Below are 22,190 nucleotides of genomic sequence, written 5' to 3'. Positions count from 1 at the left end.
TTCACTATTTAAGTACTGTAAGGGGGAGGTACTGAATAAAATAAGACTACAATTGCACACAAGGTGGGGTTTCAAAGGACGTAGATAATTAGACCTATAAGCCTGACCAGTATAATCTGTAAGGATATGGAAAGGATCACTATGAAATTAATAAATAAGGATACAAGTGACTTAGAGACTCACAACCAAACCCCAATTCATACTCGTTAAGGGCAGGTACCAACCCCAATTCATACTCGTTAAGGGCAGGTACTGCCTACTTAACCTGGTCAATTTATTCAAAAACAGTACTGAAGCAATGGACAAGGGTAAAACAGTGCACACTGCATATTTATGCTGGTCAAAGGTGATTGACACCATCCCACACTCCGGTATCATTGATAAACTCTCCCAGCTAAATGTCAGTCCCTATGTAACTCATCAGATAGCAAACTGCCTCACAAATAGAATCCAGGAAGCCATGGTGGTAGCTCTACCTCCTCCAAAAGACCTGTCACTAGCCATGTACCTCAGGGTTCAGTCCTCAGGCACTCGTTTGGCATTTACTTCTCACAGATCAAAGCTAATGTTAAGGGTTTGTGGTTGACCAAGTCTGCAAAGCTTGGTGCTATCATAAACTCCTCAGAGGACACCATAATCCTCCAAGAGGACCTGTGCCAAATAAACATCCGGTGTCAAAAGCATGGACTAAAACTAAGTGCCAATAAGTGTATAATTGTACCCTTTGGCAAAAATTACTCCCGTTTTAACCATCATATTGAAAATTCACCCTTGAAAATCTATCCCATAGTTAGGGATCTGGGAACCAAAGTCAACAATGACCTATCCTTTGACCACCATGTATCCACTGTTTTAAGAAGTCCTTTTTTCATTGCATAACTTTTATCTAATGGTATGTCAAGGTCCAGGGATGAAATTGTTCCACGGTACCTGGCAATTAGGCTGATCATGAGTATAATACTCTTTTTCCTACATACCTGTCCAAACACTTTTCACAAATGGAATGACCACAAAGCTTTCTCACTAAAAAAAAAAAAATCAGGTTCCTAGATCATAAAGATTAAGCAGACTGTCTCAAAGCTTTGTCCCTCTTCTCAATATCATACAAGTCACTCAGAGATGACTTCTGCCTCATATATAGAGGCTCAACAGACCTACTCTGTCAGACCTATAGTACATTCACAAGTCAAATGGTATCATAAACACTCACTTGAGGAATATATTTATTTTGCAAAAAAGACTAAGAATATGTTGGAGTTTCATAGGAGGTTACTACGCTTCTGGCCCTAGGGCCTTTACAAGCCTAACCATGTAATAACCAGAGTGCCCTTCTTGACCACAGTTAGATGGTCATTGTTAGAGTGATTCTGTGATCAGCACTGACTACCCCTATCCATGAGGGACATAAGTGCCCCCCCCCCGAGGTAAATTTACACTCACTCATCCAGCTGTCAAGGTTACACCTGAATAGGGTCATTAAGGAGCTCTGCTTCACATTGACAGGGAGCTTATTCCAGAGGAGCAGCAATCGCTGGTTATATATCTGTCTCTCCAGCGTGTTCTGTTAATGTCACAGGCTAGGTTCAGATCTCTGTAGCGAGTTATTATTGTCCCATTTGGATTTGCAGCATTTCTATTAGGGCAGGGTCCAAGACTGCTCTATAGGCCAGGCACAGGTCACCTCTTAGCAGCCTGTATGATGCACAGTACAGTGACAGGGCCTTTCAGTCTTTCCATCCATGTCATGTTTTGGAGGCCCCGTGTTCTCCTGATCAGAAACCTCGGTGGTCTCTCCAGTTGCTGCAGCTGTCTGGTGAGGTACATACTCAATTATTAGTCTGATAAGGGTCGAGTACAATGGAGCTATAACCTCCCTGGCCTTGGAAGCGAAGCCCTTACTTATGAGATGTGCAATGTAGAATGCTTTTCTTACCACTACAGACACATGGTGATCAAAGTTTAGATTGCTATCAACCTGTGCTCCCAAGTCTCGTCCCACTGAATTTGAGCTTAGAGGAGTGCTATCTATATCATAGTTAGCAGGGGCTACTTCTTTGCCAAGAAGATAATGACGCATTTAGTTTGGCACCAATCATTTGCCTGCATCAGTCCTTTCTGTAATATGTTAGCATCACTGAGGGACTCTATGAAAGCACCCAGTTTAAAGTCATCTGCAAATTTGGTAAGCAATGGGTCATCTACCTTCGCCTGGACTTCAGAGAAGGGCCCAGCACAGATCCTTGTGGCACCCCGCTAGTAACTGGTCTACTGGTAGAAGTGGACTCCCCAACTTTGACGGTGTACATTCTGTTGGTGAGCCAGTTTGCTACCAAACTAGTAATGTATGGGTTAATCCCCAGCTGGGAGAGTTTCTCTATGATACGTGAATGGGGCAGTGTCAAAGGCCCTGGCTAAATTAAGATAAGTGGCATGTACTGCTTTGCCCTCATCCAGGGCTTTAGTGACATTCTCAAAGAAGTCCATTAGGTTTAATAAGCAAGATCTACCCTTGACAAAACCAAACTGGACCAGGTTAAGGGTTTGAAGGTCACCTATATCCTTGTGGATAAGGTCCATAAGGACTCTTTCCATGGCCTTGCAGATAAGGCTGGTTAGGTTTATGGGTTGATGGTTCCCAGGGTCAACCGATGCCCCCTTTTGTGCATGGGGGGATTACTGTTGCTGTTCTCCACTCTGCCAGGACAAAGACAGTTCTCAGGCTATAGTTACAGACAGTGCCAAGTGGTTCTGCAAGTCTTGTTTTAGATTGTTTAGTAAACAGCCTGGGATGTTATCTGGTCCCATAGAGGCCGTGTTTTTGGGCTTAGAGTGCTTGTATGACCTGCTCTTTGGAGATACTTGGTAGCGGACTGGTGTCAGGAATGCTTTGGGGTATGTCTGGTGGGGATAGGGGGGGGTGAAGTTACAGCCAAATCTGTCGGCTAACAGGTTGTCAATTTCAAGTTCAGTGTGAGTGATACCATCTACTGTAAGTTTGGCACACAGCTGGGTATTCCCTTTTAGATTTCGGATGCAGCTAAAGATTGCCTTATGATTGTCTTTAGCTAGGGATACTAATTTAGACTCATAGCTAGCCTTAGAGGACTTAACAAGATATCAGATTTGTTTGTTCGAGCTGTGGAGGGTATTCTTCCTCTGTTGAGTAAGTTTCCTCCTGTTCTTAGACATAAGTTTCTTTCTTTTGTTGTATAGCTTATTTATACGTACAGTCCACCAGGGTGGCTTGTTTTTTCGGGAAGATGCACCTTCACCTCTTTCACGCTCATTTTGGGGTCTGAACATGTGAAAGGCATTGTAGCCTTGTATAGCCAGGATGCTCTCAGCAGCCTTGAACCAAGACTCAGTGACTGCACAAGCATCAACATCATCTAAGGTGAGAAGTGCTTCCAGGGAGTGTAGTTTACTGTTTAAACTCCTAGTATTAAGCAGCATGATCTTGAGTTTGTCTTTAGTGGACTTCTTCACATAAGAAGTTTTGTTGTTTGGACATTGCCTAAAAAAGGCACTACGGGGGAGGCAAGCGACTGTGTAAGTATCTGAAAGCCTTGAGGAGACAGGTGAAGGCCATCTTTGGCAATGCAGTATGGACTGTCGACCATGTCTTCCCAGGCAGACAGATACTGGATCCCTGTGGAGTGACACCAGAAGCTAAGCCAATTATTTAAATTAATCATTTTTGCTTGTATTGGGCCATCATCCTAGGTGATAGTAGAATGCTGCCTGGGATACAATCAGAAATTGGTCATGTCTCTCTTCATATAGTCCAGAGAGGGTATGTCTCAAGTCATTCACACCAACATGTACAATGACAGAGTCATAACGATACATGTTGCTGAGCGACCTGAGTGCGTGCGTGATTTGACAGATCCTGGCACCTGACAGGCAGCCGACTGTGACTTTCTCCTTGTTCAGTCTGGTGAGGGAGACATCTGTGTGTCTCACTACTGAGTCACCTATGACCAGAACATTAGGTTTTGAGGTGTTTTGCCTTAGGAGCTTAATTGTTGAGACACTGATATGCGTGTTATATGTAGTGGTGGATTCTGTTTGTGTACCAGTATGTGTATGTTGTTTGTGCTTGGGGTGGTCTCTGGTCTTAGGCTCTTAGTGAGTACCTCTGCGTATGTGGGTTTGTGCGTCTTGACATTATCTTGTGTGAGAGGGACATTGTGCGTGCTGACAACCTGTTGTACGTCTTGCATATTGTTATGTGAGAGGACTGATTCTAATTCATGGTATAGTTACATATCTCACATGTTGTGTTTGTTTGCTTTAGGAGCAAGTAGCTGTCAGTATACATGAAGCAATTACTACATTGCCTCAGGATGCCCATGTCAATCAGGTTGGCTGGAGAAATGGTGGGAAACAGCAAATCATTATGGCAGGTATATATTGTAGTAATTAGTGGGGATAGGCTAGATGGACCAGGGTTTGCTTGGGATCCTAACAAAGGTGGCTATTCTGTGGAGAACTAAGGGTGGAAGACAGCATCAACACCTCAGAATGCACAACTATGTTGCATACACAGAGGCAGTGGAGTCAATGAGGATTCGCTATCAGATATCAAGGGAAAATTGTGTTTCTAAGCATTAGCATCTTTACATGGCAGTGCTGAACCCTGCAACAAGGTGTGAAGCTATGTGCAAATGCAGGGTATAAACACAAGAGAAGTTAAACAGTTTTAACACAAATTAACCAACAGGAAAGCCCAAAACTGAGCCTTCTTCCAGCAATCCCAAACTCAGATGGGTCCTGGGCTACACACTTCTGCCACAAAGGTGCAGAAGGGCCATCTTAATGTAGGATGGCTGGTTTTAGTCCTGAAGTAATACCAAACATCCTAGATTCAGCCAATCTGTATTTTATAACATAGGCTAGATTCAAGCTTGGATGAAGAGGTTAAGAAGTGATTATGACGATAGAGCATTCTGAGCTTCTGGTGGGTTTTCTTTATGTTGGTTTGAAGATGAATGTCAAACTTTAGTTGTTCGTCGATGTGAACACCAAGAAGCTTAGTGTAGGGGACTACTTCAATAGGGGTCATGTTTTGGCTTAGTATGGAGAAGGAGTGTTTGTCTAATTTGGTAATCTTAGATGGGGTAAAGATCATATTTTTTGTTTTAGCTGCATTAAGAGCAAGGTGGTTATTAAGCATCCATGTCTCAGTGCTGTTGAAGGCAACTTTGCATGTATGAGTTTGAGGAGAGAGTCAGCTGAGCAGATGACGGTAGAATCATCTGCATATTGGACTAGTTTAGTGTTTGGGATACAGAGATGAAAGTTAACAAAAATGTTAAATAATAAGAGGTCCCAGGATAGAGCCTTGAGGAAATCTGTTAAGAGTGTCAATGTAAGGAAAGGTGCAGTTATTCCACTTTACGGCTTGCTGCCTATTTGAAAGGTAATTGGAGAACCAATTGATGGAAAAGGAGGAGAGATGGAGTTGCGAGAGTTTAGATAAAAGTAGGCTATGGGAAATGGTGTTGAATGCCTTTGAAAGGTCGAGGAGAAGGATGGCTACAATATTTCCCAAGTCACAAGCTTGGTTGATGTTACTGAGGAAGGATAGAAGGGCTGTGGTTGTAGTGTGTCTGGGTCAGAAACCATGCTGTGTTGGAGTTAGACTGTTGTCTAAGAGATTAGGTAATAGCTGCAGGTGAATACATTTTTCAAGAATTTTGGAGATAGGGGAAAGAATTGCTATGGAGCGAAAGTTGGATATTTCTGTATCGTTGGTTGGATATTTCTGTATCGTTACCCCCTTTGTGTAGAGGAATAATGAAGGTTTATTTCCAGTGGGGTACATAGGATTCTTGTATAGAACGACCGATTACAATACAGATGGGGAGAGCTATGCAATCTTGCTTTTTTCCCCACTTTCTATAATTTAAAAAAAAGTTCAGTTAAAGAGTTGCTGTTCTGAACTGTTTGTAGGTTTCTTGGAGGCCAGTGCTTACTTGGGCTAAAGGGAAGTTTCTGTGTTCACCAGTGGCAGTGGTTAACACTGAGCAGCCTGCCTGTCACTGTAGGAGTGGTTACTGCCTAAAACCTGTAGTTTTATTGGCCATTTTGGGTCAATTCCAAACTCCTTGATCTCTCTCTCTTAAAACCCTGCAACTCTCTTTTTGCACGGTCTTGCGCATAGAGCAGCGTCGGGCAGCGCCAGTTAGCTGGGGTATACTATACCTGGCTCCACAAAGTGTGCGCTGCAAATTTTCCCTTCGAACTAGGCAAGCCTCAACTCAAGTGCTTCAGATCAACTGCTCTTATTGCAGCACTTGCATAATCCAAATCAGCACTTGTCCAAATCTCCTAGACAACACTATTATTTTCCAAATCTCCGAGACAGCACTATTATAATACAGCATAAGACCCTTGATTGTCCGCAAGACAAGTGAAAGTTACTTTACCAAGCATGTCCAGAGGTCAGCTTCAGGTGTACTCTCCAGTTCATCTGGTGGAACTGGGCATCCTGAGGCAATGTCACAACTGCCAAATGCATACAGACACCCTCTCCTCTTACCTCTAGGCACAAACACTTGTGAGAGATGCAAATACACAGCCAGAATGGAGGCTAAGCGCTCGCAACCATGACTGTAACAGACAGTCATCACACTATCAGTCACATATGGATCTACAAAACAAGCACCGGCAAAACATACACATAAATACACAAAAACATATTCGGAAGCACTAGGCACCAATCTGAAAAAGAAACAGTGCCCTCCAAAGCAGACAAGCAAGCAACCTGCACCTCCAAACACAAGCCAGAAAACACATAATTCACCTCAGCTGTGTGCCTCACGACAGCCCCTAAGCCAAAACACCATACCCAACACACTAGTAATAAGAGACTCTATAGTAAGGCACAGAGATGTTCAACTCACCAGGCTGAACAAGGAGAAGGTTACTGTCAGCTGCCTGTCGAGTGCTAGGATCCGCCACATAACACAGGCACTTAGGTCACTCCAGAACAAGTACAAGTATGACGCTGTCATTGTACATGTTGGTGTGAATGATCTACTCCAGAACAAGTACAAGTATGACGCTGTCATTGTACATGTTGGTGTGAATGATCTAAGACATACCTCCCTGGACTACATGAAAAGAGACATCGAGGAGCTCTCTGATCATGTAGCCCAAGCTGGTATGACCCTGACCTTGAGTAGCATACTACCTTCACCTAGAATGATACCACAATACAAAGACAAAATGATCAATTTCAACAATTGGCTAAGCTTCTGGTGTCATTCTAAGGGGATCCAGTGTCTGTCTGCCTGGGATGACATGATAGACAAGCCTCTGTGTTTCGCCACAGATGGTTTGCATCTGTCACCCCTAGGCTTTCGAATACTGGCCAAGGCTCTTGCCGTCCCCATAGTGCCTTTTTTAGGCAAGGCTCAAAGGACAAACCAACCAATGTAACCAGCACAGGTAACCAAAAACTAAGGGTAATGCTACTCAACGCCAGAAGTCTCAACCTCAAAATGCACGCACTCGAGGCACTCCTAAGTATGGAGAAAATCGAGGTTTGTGCAGTGATGGAAACCTGGTTCAAGGCTCCAGAGAGCACCCCAGCACTACCAGGTTACAATTCATATCATACCTTCCGGCCTCAGTTACCGGATCGCAGTACAAAGGGTGGAGGTGTATCCATATTCATCAAGGATACCCACATCTCCAGGTTAGTGGCGCATCATGATGCCCCAGAGATCATCCATGCGCAACTATCAGCAGGCAAAACCACATTTCAAGTTGTAGCCTGTTACAGATCGCCCACCATGTCCCAAGATGCTCACTCAGCATTCCTTGAGGCATTGGAAAATATAAAGGTCCTACCCAACACCATAATTTTGGGTGATTTCAACTACCCTGGTATAGACTGGGGGAACTACCAAAGTTCTAACTCCTATGCCCAGCGGTTCATAGAATTTATAAATTCAAATGCCCTTGAACAACTGGTATGTTCTCCCACTAGAGGGGACAACATATTGGATTTAGTCATCACAAATATGGGCGCCCATTGTACCACACCCGTTATCACTCCCTCTCTGGTCAGATCAGACCACAAACTGATAACCCTAGACATCCTCACCCCTCCACCTCCCCCAGTCAAAGAAACCATCGTAAAAAACCTTTCCAAAGCAAACTTCAAACTACTCGCGTCAGAAGTGGAAAGCTTCACTATTCCCTTGCAGAAGGATAATGATATCCAGGATGCAGAATCCTACACCAAGGCACTTTATACACATCTTCAGGATTGCATGGACCGTGCTATCCTAAATAAAACCACCAAGTAAGAAGAAACCAGTCTGGTGGACCCCGGCCATAAGCAAATTATACAATAAAAGGAGGAGACATACAAAAAAAGGCCAAATCTCAAGTAGAAAAATCTTCCCTGATCAGCTTTAGTAAGAAATTGAGGGCCCTCATCAAGTCAGCTAAAGCCAGTTTCGAAAAGAAAGTTGCCAAGGATAACCATAAGGCCTTCTATAGTTACGTCAAAAACCTAAATGGCAACGCTCAGGTCTGTTCTGAGCCAGTACAAAATGGAACAAAATACACTGACCCCACTGACATTGCCAACATCTTCGCTGACCGGTTCAGTGCAAATCCCCCCCCCCCACACCACCACCTACAGGGCCTATTACTATGCCAGGGGATTGTGCAACTCCAATTATTACTGATACGTTGGTTAACAAGGCTCTATCTAAAGCTAAAAACACTGCCTCCATGGGACCAGATGGTGTCCCGAGCTGTGTCATACGCGAGCTCCAAAATGAATTAACCCCGCATCTGAATACCCTGTTCAGTCTCAGCCTCTCGACAGGATATGTTCCCATAGAATGGCGCACAGCAACGGTGGTTCCGCTGCACAAGGGTGGGCCCACAACAGACCCTGGGAACTACTGATCAATAAGCATGACCAGTCTGATCTGTAAGGCAATGGAGCAAATCATTATGGAACTCATAAATGGAGAGATTGGGAACCTCCAAACACTTGACCCCACACAGTTCGGCTTCATCAAGGGCAGGTCATGCCTCCTGAACCTGGTGGACTTCTTTGAGACAGTTACTCAGGCTATAGATATAGGAAAGGAGGCACACACGGCTTACCTTGACCTTGCTAAAGCATTTGACACCATTCCCCATTCAGGTATTATTGATAAACTCACCAACCTGGGCATAAACCCTTACGTCACAGGATGGATCGCAAACTGGCTCTCAGACAGATCCCACAAAGTAAGAGTAGCGGGATCTATGTCCGAATCCAGATCAGCAATGAACGGTGTGCCTCAGGGCTCTGTCCTGGGGCCCCTCCTGTTTGGCATATACTTCTCTAAGTACAGGCAAACACTGAAAGGCTGTGGCTGACCAAGTTTGTGGACAACTGCAAACTGGGTACTATAACAGAGTCTCCGGCCGATATGGATATCCTCCAGATGGGCCTTAATGAGACTGATGCATGGAGTCAAAGCCATGGTCTCAAGCTAAATGCTAAAAAAATGCATAGTAATCCCCTTTGGAAAAAACAGAGTACCCGCGAACTACCACATAGGAGGTAACCCCCTGAAATCTGAAGTAGTGATAAGGGATCTAAGGACCCAAGTAGATAGTCAGCTTTCCTTTGATAACCATGTTGCCAAGGTGGTTAGAAAATCCTTCTATGTGACCCATCTGATCATGAAAGGGTTCGCATCAAGATCTAAGGATGTAATGGTGCCCCTCTACTCTTCCCTCATCAGACCCATTATTGAGTACATTGCACCAATTGGTAGGTACCTGGCTAGGCATCTCCAGCAGCTGGAGAGACCACAGGGGTACCTCACTAAGAGGATTACTGGCCTCAAACAGTTGCCCTATGCAGCACGATTGAAAAAAGTAAGGCTTTTCTCTGTTGCATACCGTCTTCTCAGAAGCGATCTCTGTTTAACATACAGAGCCATGTCCAACTCAGAACTGTTGAACATGCTCCATCTTAGCAAAACCAAATCCACTCGAGCTACACGCTCTAGGGATATAAACCTCAGCACAACAATGAATAGAACATGCTGGAGGGATAGATTCCCTTCGCAAAGACTTCCTTTGTTATGGAACAAGGTCCCGATCTACATAAGACAGAGCCCCTCACTATCACTCTTCAAGAGGAACGTTGACAAATGGATGGGTAACAGAAAGTTCACACCAGGGATCATACCAACAGCTCTACTAGATAGGGGCGAAGGGTACTAGCTGCTAGATCAAGGGCCTAGGGAACTAACCAAAGGGGCGGTGAATACCGCACAACGTGACTGGGCTAATATATGCCTTCAGGCAGATAGCCCAGTACCTACCTATGAACCTATGCCATCAGTAGCTAGCCTAAGGAAGTTAGACGGTAGGCTGTCAGGGGCATTGGTGCAAGGTTTTAGTTTTAGGAGATGTTTTCTTATAGTACTGACAGCAACTGGTTTGAAGGAAAAAGTAGGAGGGTGGTTTATACTGGAGGAAGAAGGAGAAAAACTGTGCAAAAGACAAGTGAGAGGAGGTAGCGAGTTGTTACTGAAAGTCTATGAAGAAGGTGTTAAAATTGGAGGCTATGATATGATCAGGGGAGCTGTGGTCTGGGCAGGGGTTGACTTTTTCCACGACTAAGGAGGGCTGAGACACTGTTCCAGAATTTCTTGGGGTTGGATTTGTGGTTGTTTTGAAGCTTAGAGTAGCAGGATTTGCGATCAGAGGTGATTAGTTTTTTTTTTTTTTTAACTGTATTGCATAGTTGTTTGAATTTTGCAAGGGAGGTAAAGGTTTTGTATTTTAGGTAAGAGTTTCCATGATTTATCATGGGTATGCATGAGGGTTACTGTTTCCATAGAAAGCCAGGGGGCAGTTTGGGCCTAGTAGGAGAGTCTATTAATTGGGAGAAATGGTAAAGGTTTATATTTTTTGGAGGTGTTCTCTATGTGAATGGAGGTCTAACTGATGTTAACATCTCCAAAGATAATGGATTCATTACTTATATTAGAGGAGAACCAGGAAAGGATATCTTCAAGTATAGGGATGTTGTTACCTGGTGGAATATATAGGGCAGCTATAACTATGTTTTTGTGGTTGTTGATTTTAGGCGGGCCAGGGTTAATTCGGCTGTAGACAACTGAGGTACAGGGTGTCAGTGTTGGGGAGGAAGAAAAAAGTGGGGCTACTCCTCCACCTTTCTTTTGTAATCTGTCATGTCATGTCTTATGATTCAATAGTTGGGGGGGGGGGTGATTTCAGAATCTTTAATGTGTGGCTTGAGCCATGTTTCAGAGATCGATACAATGTCAGGCTGGCTATGGGCTAGCCAGGCATGGAAGTTGGCTAATTTATTGCAAAAGCTTTGGTCACTGATGGTGGTAAGAGAGATTTGTTTTGAGAGGGTGAAGGGGTTGTGGATGTATTGGTATTATCATTGGTGGGGGGCCAGGGTTGGGGTGGATATCTTCAGACAGGATGACGGGGATTATTTCAAGAAGAAAGGATAGCTGTTTTGTAGAGGTTCTAGAACTGGAACTGCACCCATGGGAGAGAAAGGGATATGGAGTGTGTTGGATGAGTTATATATTAGGTGCGACTAGAATCTTTCTGTTAGAGTGGAGATAATCATAAGCATGGAAGAGATATGGGCAGATGGAGCCAGAGTACGGTGGTTAACTGTTGTGATATGTGGAGGTTATGTGGAAGGAAGGGCAGTGAGATGTGCTAGGGAAGTAGGTTAAGTGGTATAATAGGGAGAGTGAGAAGATGAGGAGTATTGTTTGTATTAGCATAGATCACCCCTCAACAATCTTTAGGCGACTGAGCAGAGGGAAAGGACTTTAAGGTGCACTGCAAAAGGCAGCTTTGTTATGCCTTGTATTCTTTTTGTAAAGAACAGTTGTTTACCATGTTGACAATATGCCCCTAAGAGTAGACCCAGTGGTCAGGGATCTGGGTACGCATGCAGACAGTAGCCTTACCTTCGACCACCACATGGCCACAGTGGTGAGGAAATCTTTTTATGTTGCGCAACTTAAAAGTAAGGTCATAGCATCTAGGACCAAAGAAATCATTACCCCCCCCCCCCGTACTCTGCCCTTGTCAGACTAGGCATCTGCAGCAACTACAGTGACCTCAGAGGTTTTTTACAAAAAGAATACAGGGCATAACAAAGCTGCCTTATGCAATGCACCTTAAGGCCTTCTCCCTCTACTCAGTCTCCTAAAGATTGTTCAGGGGTGATCTATGCCTGGCTTACAAGACATCCACAAACTCCACACTTACAAACTTCTTACATGTTCATAAAATCAAATAGTACCAGAAATACAAGGTCTGCAGACCTGAATTTTGTCTGTGGCAAACAGAACATGCTGGAGAGACAGATGTGTCCCAAAGACTGCCCCTCCTTAGGAACAGGCTTCCCATCCATATGAAGCGGAGTTTGTCTACTACCCAGTTTAACAGCAACATAGACAAGTGGATGGGGAATAGGAAATTTACACTAGGCCTGGCATCCATGTCACTTATGAACAGAGGTAGCTTATAATGCCTGGCTTTCAATGTCCTATTTGGATACAGGACCTCATTATCCTTTCAGGAAAACTCTGCTATAATTAGACTCCACACCCCCAATGTCATTAGCCTCGTAAGAACATAAGAATTTATATCCTTCTTGGGCCCATCTCCTTATTTGTATGAAAAATATAAGGGCTAAAAAACTACCATGGGACTGTAAGGCTAGGCTTCTTAAGAGCATCACAGATCAATACCTTGCCAAGTGCTTATTTATGAACATAAGCTGGAAGTTTTGCCTTGACACTTAGTTTTTAACTTCTAAACAGACTCATGCCAGTTTAAAGTTCACTCCTCATTGTCAATTGAAACCTGTGTGGATGTTGTATTTTTATTTCTTCTATAGCAGCTATTGCATTGTTTTACATACAAGTGAAACCAAACTAGCAGGGTGAGATACTAAGTTACATGTTAGAGTAAGGCACACTTTGGCTATATCTCTAACAGGTACCACCCCTGGCATTTTTGCATAAGTCTTTAGTGACTGACAGACACTACTGTCACAGTCCTGAAATGGACTTGCACATAAACTGTCAAAATATCATCCATTTCTTTCGCAGAAAAATATTACTCAGATCCAGCTTCATAACCTGCTCATGAGATTGGACAGGTAAAAGGGCTAGGGCAGGATTTGCCTGTTGGGTGATTCTATCCTAATTAAAATAATGCTCTACTGTGTTTGATATTTTGTATTTTGCAAGAAAGTCGGCTTGCAGCTAATATGCTGCTTGCATTATCACACCATTACAACTACGTATGGATAGCATTGCCACTTGTATAAGTTTTGTCTTTAAACTCTACCAACTCATGTACAGATTATGTCTAGACAGACCTACCGTATGTGGGAGTAGGGGCCATTCAATGTAATTTTACCTCAAGTGCACAGCAAATAAATTCAGTGTACTTTTGTCAAGACACACTTTCAAGTGTCATACAAATTGGGCTGCATTTTATTTATTTGTTAACCAGCTATGTCGGACTGAGCAAGAGCCCATTTTCAGCAGAGGCCCAGGGGGAAAAGCCCCATGTACATACAGATTCACAATTACAGATAGCTGCAGTTAAAAACTCATGTATGTCAATAATGTCTTTTAAGTACAAGTTTGACACACAGTTAAATTAAGTACACATCAAATACCTTATGCAGACTTTGGTGCAAATATAATTGTTACATCAGTAGGAAGAAGAAAGGAAGCTAGTAGCAGTTTATTATTATTTATATTTATTGACAATTGTTGACCGGGAAAGTCCACTGGGCTCGAGACCCATTTTCAGTGGAAGCCCGGGGAGAAAAGCTCCAAGTTACATGAAAATCATTACATGAATTTGTAAGGAAACAATTACTTATAAAGCAAGTGAAATAATACAGAAAACTATCTAAACACCACATATGTTGTAAAAAGGCACAATACAGTAAAAATAGAGCATGTAAGAAAATTATACAGTTAGAAATATTTAACAATAAAGCTCAATTTTTTTTGGGGGGGTAGGAAAAGGGAAACGTAAGTGTAGTGGGAAGGTAGAATTAGAGAGTTAAACTTAAAGACAGAATAGATATAGTTAGAATCGTTAGAATCGTATAGCTAGGTGGGAATATGTAGATTATAAATGACATGTATTTAATGGTAGTAAAAGTAGAAAGTGACAGAAGAGAAAATGTGTTAAAATAGTTCTATAGACGTGGGGACCAGGATACTAAAGATTAGGAATAACTCATATGGTATAACAGTATGACATATACATAAGTATATTTGCTATGTGAAACAGTTTTGCTAGATTAAGGAGGCTGTGGATTTGTGTTGCATGTGCAGCTGGGGTTATCAGTGAGATGTTGTTTTAGTTTTCTTTTAAAGGAGATTATGTTGTCTAATTCTGTAACTTATGATGGGAGGGCGTTCCACAACTTAGTTATGGAATGGGAAATAGAGGCAGCTACCTGCTCTTTTACTAGGTTTTGATACTTTAAGTAGGTGTTTGTTGTTAAGAGTGTAGATTTTTGGATGGGACGCAAGGTTCAATGACATTTTTCAGGGAAGGGCAACACTAGGGTTTATAAATAAGTTTATGGGCAAAGATAAGTTATGTGTAATGTAGGTAATGTGTAAATTCTAGCCAGTTTAGTTCTCTAGTGGCCTGGCAATGGTGGGTGCGATTTGGTTGGGCTAATGCGAATTTTGCAATCTTATAATAACAGGACTGCAGTTTGTGTTGCAAAGAGTTGTGAAGACTGGTGAAGGTAGACCCATATAGTAAGGTTGGAAGGAGAAGACTTTTTTGAAAGTTTTATTCGGATGGATTTGTCCAAGTATTGTTTGTTTCTGTAAAGTTTGCCTAATTTGGATGGAGTCATTTTTACTGCGTTATTAATATGCAAGTCAAAGCTAAGTTTGCTGTCAATAGTAATTCCTAGGAGTTTGGCCTAATTTACTAACTCTACTTTGGTTTTGTTTATAGAGAATATAGTAAAGTATGTGGGAACAGGTTTAGATACAAAGATGAGTAGTTTAGATTTATTAGGGTTAAGTAATAGCTGTGATTGGTTTAGCCAGAGATCTATGGATATAAAGGCTTTTTGTGCTAACTTTTGGCGGTCAGAGAAGTTATTGGAGGTACAGATTATGGTTGAATCATCTGCATATTTTATGGTAGTACAGTCAGAGGGAACTTTATGTAGGTCATTTACAAAAATATTGAATAGGAGTCCTAAGATTGACCCATGGGGCAGTCCTATGTTATTTGGGGGAAAGCCAGAGAGGTTATTCTGCCATTTTACAGACTGCTGTCTGTTTTCCAAGTAACTAGTGAACCAGGTTAGGGTGGTATCAGAGCATCCTAGTGATTGCAGTTGCTGGATAAGTTTGATGTGGGAGACTGTGTTGAATGCTTTTGAAAAATCCAGTAGCAGGAGTGATGCAAGTAGGTTACTATCTAGGGCATTACAGATGAAATTTGTGAAGGAGACTAGGGCAGTAATGGTACTGTGGGATGATCGAAAACCATGTTGTGAATGGGATAGTAGGTTGCTGCTGGTTAGATATTCAACCAGTTGTTTGTGGATGCATTTTTCCATTAGGTGGGTTAGATGAAAGAAATTGCAGGAAGAGAAACAGTGAGGGGAAATGCAAGTGAGCAAACAGAGGAATAAGTTGAGTAGAGTTTAGAGAGGAAGAAGTTAGTGTAAGGATAACAGAATGAGGAAAAGTGGAGAGAAAGTACAATAAAGGAGTTAATCTGGGCTTTGGCATGTACAGATGTGCGATTTTAGTAGGGTTTCAGTTTATGCTATTTTGAAACAAAGTGTGTGGGGAAGATTTCTAATTCTCAGAGGGAGTTTATTCCATGTTAGGGCAACTGAGTAGCTATACAAGTTTTTTAAAGTTTATTTTTTGAGGGCTTGGACTTGTTCAACTCCTTGGACCCCTTTTCAGCCATGATAAAGTTCTGTACAGCCAAAAATATTCAGTTGTGCAACAATTTAAAACGATTAGATCTATGGCTCATCTTCACTAGTCTGTTGTACAATTCCCCAAGTACACAGCACCAAAGAGTAGAAACAGCCCTTGTTTGTGTTACTATAAGCAGCAAATGCATGCAGACTAGAAGACAAGAACACTACAGCAAAACAGTATATAGTACCTAAACAGAAACAAACAAGTTTTAAACTTTGAAATTATTTTTATTTACGTTAAACATCATATGATTTTGTTTCACAGTATGATTATTTAATTTACTATCATCATCATGTAACACAGTTAATTTAGTTTTTACTGCAATTTCAAAAATCCCATTTAAGTACAATAAAAACATTTAATTATTTTTTTCTTAAAGGCAAAACATGGTCAGCATTTGAGAATGCACCTGCCTGTCACTCAAGCTGTTTATTCACAAGATAGAAGGGGTGGGAACAGGGTTTGTTACTATGCATCTATGGCTGTACTTCTTTCAGATATAACCTGCACTTCAACCAGTACTAAGTAAAAGTCCACCCCTCAACTGCTATGACTTGAGCATAGTGCCATAATTTTATCCCTCAGATTTAGTCTTGTTCCTTATGATTTATTAAGTTACTCAAAGTCTGACCTGCTTATGAATACACACTTTATTAAATGTATAATCCAAGTCTACAGAAACATTAACAATAAGGTCTTCCCGATCCTCTTCTTTGACTTTTAAAGGCCAGTGGTATGTTTTTTTAATTCTTGGAGATATAGAGTTATGTAGACTGCACACAAAGATCCAATAAAAATAACTGACTGACGCATTTATTTTGCAAGTATAATCCGCACCAACGCAATAATTAGGTACACAAAGAATCCCTGCTTTTGAAAAAGAGAAAAATCCCAGTTATATCCACATTTAAACATTCTTTTATATTGTGAAAAGGTATATGTATAGAACACCAGAATTAACAATATGTATAATCCACAAGTGTTTAACTACCAACCTTTTGCATTACTGTTAAAATATACTTAACTTTCCACGACAGACAAAATGCATACATTATAATCAAACAATAAGAAAGTTTTAACTTACGTACTTACTTATTATAAAACTACTGAAAAAAATCAATTTGAAACCGTAGCACTCCTGTTACAATTTCACGTACAAAACTTTCCGATTCCGACCCCTTAGACGAATGCCGTCACCCTTATCTCTAAGTGCCTAGTATGATCCCGTGCAAGTTGCAGTCTAGACGGATTTCCCGTTGCATCGTTCCTTTTCCTCTCCCACAGTGTTAATAAACACACTGAAAGCTAAGCCTACAATAGATGAAGTGTTTTTTTCAAGAATAATTATTCAGAATATTCGATTTATATATAAACGTGTGTGTGTGTGTGTGTGTTCAGGCAAGTTAGGCAACATCGGCACACTTTTTTTAAATGATAGGTGTAGTGTCGGATTTATTTAACTGATGCAGCGGAAGTTTACTTCTGAGAGCAATGTGATCAAGAGAAGCTGGATTGTAATTCGCTTATAAATTGGTTGTTTTTAATTGTTTCAGGGTGCTAGAATTTTGTGGTTCTTTTTTGATTTGACGGTTACAATGTCAATGAAACGCAAAACGGAATTTCTTCCAGCAGAAGAAAGTGATCAATTGTTAATCAGACCCCTGTGAGTATTAATACTTAGTAACTCTTGAAACTGACAGTTTGCCTTCGGTCTTTATTTCTGTTTTAGAATTCTAATAAGAGTAATTGATTGGTGAGGTCCTGTGTAGATTTTTCTCCTGTTTCCCAGACAAGTACTTGCGCTATATTGAAAAATAATAAAACTGTATTTAGTCATCATCCCAACAATAATAATAAAATGTGAACATAGCTTTTTTTTTCTCAGTTGTAGTGCTTGGTGGGTTCCAGTGAATGAGATATAGTACTCTACTCAGAAAGCAGCTTCGAAAAGGTTGTTGTAATTGTGATGTATTGTGTTGTTCAGAAAGTCAGTAGTTGTCGGGTAAATGTCATGATGAAAGTAAATGGAAAAAGTATTGCTTGGGTTGCCACCTTTTTAAATGCCCAAAGTGGGACGTTTTTGGTACAAACATCAGATTTTGCAGGCCAAAACATACCCACGGCCAGTACAAAGGACAGAACTTCCCATTTTTGCCTAAATAAAAGGTTATTCTTGTAGCATTTAAGTTGCTTATTCTGTTTCTTATAATATTTAGGTGTTTCAGATACAGAATAACTGTTTTATGCAACGATTGCATAAAATATAAGAAATAATTTTGTCTTAAAATCTCAGGACAATTCAAATTTTTACACTTTTTTAGCAGGACACAACTGCCCAAAGAGTGACTGTCCCTCGCAAAGTGGGACTGGTGGTAACCCTAAGTACTGTGTGCGTCGAATTTGTACTCCACATGTAGTGCATCATCACTTGTGAATAGCTAGGATTTCCATAACCACTAGTAAGTATTATTTAGGAGACATTCACAAAAGAATTTGAGTAAGGTCATGCCGTACATGCAATCTGATATTGTAATCCTTGTTCGTTCCTTACGCATGGGGGAACCGAGCTGGCCATTTTCCAAGCTCGCGTCAGCTTCAAACTCTCGAGCTAAACTCTTACCCACAATCCCCCTCTCCCTGTTACCTCAGATTTCATTTGCCGCGTTGCCATCTGGTCGTGTCAAGCTACTTCTCTTGAGCTAAGTACAGTCAGTTGTTGTTTAATTGCTTTACCAATTACTTTTCTTTCAGAAAAGTTCATATTTTGTCTCTTACCATATCGCATCTAGCGTTCATAATTTCCTCAGGGTTTTTCGTTTTTTCCTTACTACTTTTACCGCGAGGTATTCTGTCTTTACCATCGTTGGTAATCTTTTTTCCTTTTTCTCTCTTATACCTTCGGGTACTCTCTTGTACCATTGTTGGTACTTTTCTATTATTTAATTTGCTGTCATGGCAGGTAAAAAAAGGTAGTCCAGGGTTTAAGCGGTGTTCTGATTGTGGACACAAACTGCCTACTTCTGATACACACTCTTTGTGTGTTTATTGTTTGGGAGCTTCCCATTTATCTGTTGAACCAACCTGTACTATTTGTGAGAATGTTTCTAATAGAACTTTGTTGGAAAGGAAAAACAAGCTGATACTGAAGGGACTTCTAAAATCTCCCTTTTCAGAAGCTATTTCTGGGTCTGAGGTCTCAACCCCCTCCTAGAGCACATAAGAAAATGGATGTTTCTTCTAAGGCTAAATCCTTGCCTTTGTCCCCGGCTGGGGGGACTCACCAACCAAAACCTAAAAAGGCAAAATTTTCGGCTCCGCAGCTCTCTGTCAACCCCAGTGCTTTCGGTGCTTAGACCTTCGGCTCCATTAGTGATTTTGGCTCTGTCCTCTCCTGCAGCCTTCTGTATAGTGGCACCGAGGGGCTCCTCTGTTCAGACCATTACCACTGTATCGGCACTGACCATTCATTTGGCACAGACCTTGACCGCGTCTGCTCTGAGACCTTCCTTGGAACCGAGGCCTTTATTGTGTTGACTCCAGTATTGTCGGTTCCAGCTTCAGCACAGACAACCACTTCGGCACCGATCCCTGTATCGGTGCAGACCATGACCTCGGCACCAATGACTTCTTCGGTGCAGACAACAGTAGTCCAGTCTCTCTCGGCACCGTTGTCCTTGGTGCGATCAGATGAGATGGGCACCAAGTCTGCCTCTTCTGTGGACAGGCCTGTTTCTCCCTCAATCTCCGTGAGGTCCACTAGAAGCCTTTCCGAACATGATGTGTTGCGTCTTGTGGACCAGGTACTCTTGGCCAGAGGTATCCCACCCCTCAGGAACTATCCTTCCTTGGGAGGTGATCACCCATCTCCAAAGACCCCTTCTTATTCTCCTCCTTCATTGCCTTTGAAGTCCATGGATATAGCACAGTCTTCCCTTTCTGCGGTTCCCTTTATGGATTTCCCTAAAGAACTGCAATTGCCTTCGTGGCAGGAAAGTTTTGCTATGACCCAGGATATCAGCTGTGACACACATAGCTTGCTGCTCCACAGCCATCCAGGGACTCCAGGTCGGCAGGCTGAGCCACTTGGGGGAGGGGTGACCCCTGCCCTAGACATACACTCCTCTTCAAGTGGACCAGCCTTCCAACCGATGGAGAAGGCTTTCGCTGCTACTGGCGATACCGGACTGTCTATACCTCCGCCCTCCTGGTACACTGGTTCCAAAAGTCGCATCTAGCGGACACCGGGTGCAAGGGCCACAGGACATATTCCCTCAGGAAACCCCTTTTCCGCTGTCTTCTCCAGCTTCTCCCACTGAGGAGGTGCACCGGAAAAGTTCATGTAAGAGGAAGCACATGGACTCCACAGAGGACTCCCTCACCAAAGACACAGATTTCGATGAGGGGGAAGGATCCCCTCGGTCACCCTCTGAGGTATCCTTTGGCGATATCCTCGAAATCCCAAAACAGAGAGGTAACCGGCAGTCCTCTAATCCGACCTCTGAGGAATCTTTGTTCCTGCAGGCCTTTTGCACCCGGCCCCTACCTCCTGGGTTACTCCACCTGCCAATGAACTTGTCCGGCTCATCGTGCAGCATGCTTGGAAGGCTTCTGATGCCATCGAAGCTATTCCCCAGAGGCCAGATAAGATCTTGTCCCTTCCTGCTTCGGATACCCATTGGTCCAAAGGTCTTCCTGTGGATGTTTTGGTGGTGGCGGCCGCAACAAAAAAGGATCTGGCAGAAGAAGAAAGCCAGACTGTCCATCCGCCTAATGAAGAGTCCCGGGGCCCTGGACAGGATAGGGAAGCGCACCTTTGCTTCGCGCCCTTTGCTATGAGGTCCCTGAACTATATGGCGCATTTCACCAGGCTTCAAAGGGATCTGGTTTCTGAGCTCTCTGAAACCTTGGCTGGTGCCGTGTCTGATGAGGTCCGTGACAAAGTGGCCTCTCAGGTGGCCACCATTGAATCTATATCTAACTCTTCTATGCGACTGATATATCATGCATCAGAAGGAGCAGCTAGAGCAGTGGGTTCAGCTGCGGTCTTGAGACGACATGCCTGGATGCGCTTGTGCAACTTCGCGGAACCCTTTGTCTTCTTTTCTTAATGCCCCCATTGAGCCCTCCTCGTTGTTTGGGCCCAAAGTTAAAAGCACACTGGCCAGATGTGAACAGGACGGTAAGACCCTTTCTGCCGTAGGTGTCCATTATTCTTCCCCTCAACGTGCTTTCTCCCGAAACCAAAAGAGTGGGAAGATATGGTTCAAGAAATCTCGGGGTCCTTTCCGTGACACACAGGATGTGTTTTCCCCGAGAGGCAGAGGGGGAAACTCACAGGGAAGACGCTCCTTTCGGGCAGAGGGGGACCGCGTAACCAGGGTTCCAAGGATTCTTTCCCTGGTCAATCCTACCAGCGCTCCTGAAGAGCGGCCCAACTCCTTTCCTCTGTAGGTGGTTGGGGGACGTTTCTCCTTGTACCCTTCTGCCTGGCTAACCATCACCACCGATTCTTGGGTACAAAAGATCATAACCAGAAGTTATCATATTCCTTTAGATCTTTGTCCCGTCCCTTCAAAAAATCTTCCCAACGTTCCACCCAGTCAAAGGGAAGAAGCAGCACTAGAGATAGAAAAGCTGCTAAGAAAAAGAGTCATCCAAATAGTCCCTCCAGACAGGATAGGATCCGGATTCTACTCAAGACTATTTTTGGTGCCAAAGAAAACCGGGGACTGGAGACCAATTTTGGATCTCAGTGTATTGAACAAGTTTGTGAGAGTACAAAAATTCCGAATGGTCACAATACAGTCTATCCTCCCACTTTTGGAAAAAGACGATTGGATGTGCTCTATAGATCTTCAAGATGCGTACCACCCCATAAAGGTGGACAGGCCATCAAGAAGATTTCTGCGCTTCGTGCGGGAGCCAGTCACTACCAGTTCAGAGTACTGCCCTTTGGACTCTCTACAGCCCCCATAGTGTTCACAAAGTGCATGGCAGTTGTCACAGCTCACTTGCGACTTCAAGGATTCCAGGAGTTTCCATACCTAGACGACTGGCTCATTTCCGCCCCCACCAGACATCTACTGGAAAAAGCGCTGGCATACTCTCTCCTCATTGCTCAAAGGCTAGGCATAACCATAAACTGGCAGA

At 42.8% G+C, this 22,190-nt stretch overlaps 2 protein-coding genes across 2 annotated transcripts in view; one reads left to right on the top strand and one right to left on the bottom strand.

Moving 5' to 3' along the window:
- ITGB1BP1 (integrin subunit beta 1 binding protein 1) overlaps positions 1-17,437 on the bottom strand; it is a 262,215-nt gene extending 244,778 nt beyond the window's left edge. The window contains exon 1 of the mRNA XM_044087482.1: positions 17,133-17,437. The gene's annotated coding sequence lies outside the window, so the exon portion shown is untranslated. The remainder of the gene's footprint in view (positions 1-17,132) is intronic.
- A 77-nt stretch (positions 17,438-17,514) lies between these two features.
- Positions 17,515-22,190, top strand: part of CPSF3 (cleavage and polyadenylation specific factor 3) — a 710,232-nt gene continuing 705,556 nt past the window's right edge. The window contains exon 1 of the mRNA XM_044079083.1: positions 17,515-17,703. Within this exon, the coding sequence (XP_043935018.1) occupies positions 17,636-17,703 (68 nt within the window). The 5' untranslated portion in view covers positions 17,515-17,635. The remainder of the gene's footprint in view (positions 17,704-22,190) is intronic.

Source organism: Protopterus annectens, chromosome 1.part1 (genome assembly GCF_019279795.1).
Source record: "Protopterus annectens isolate FY-2018-M chromosome 1.part1, PAN1.0, whole genome shotgun sequence".
Classification (NCBI taxonomy): Eukaryota; Metazoa; Chordata; order Ceratodontiformes; family Protopteridae; genus Protopterus; species Protopterus annectens.
This window is presented reverse-complemented; position numbering and strand designations above follow the sequence as displayed.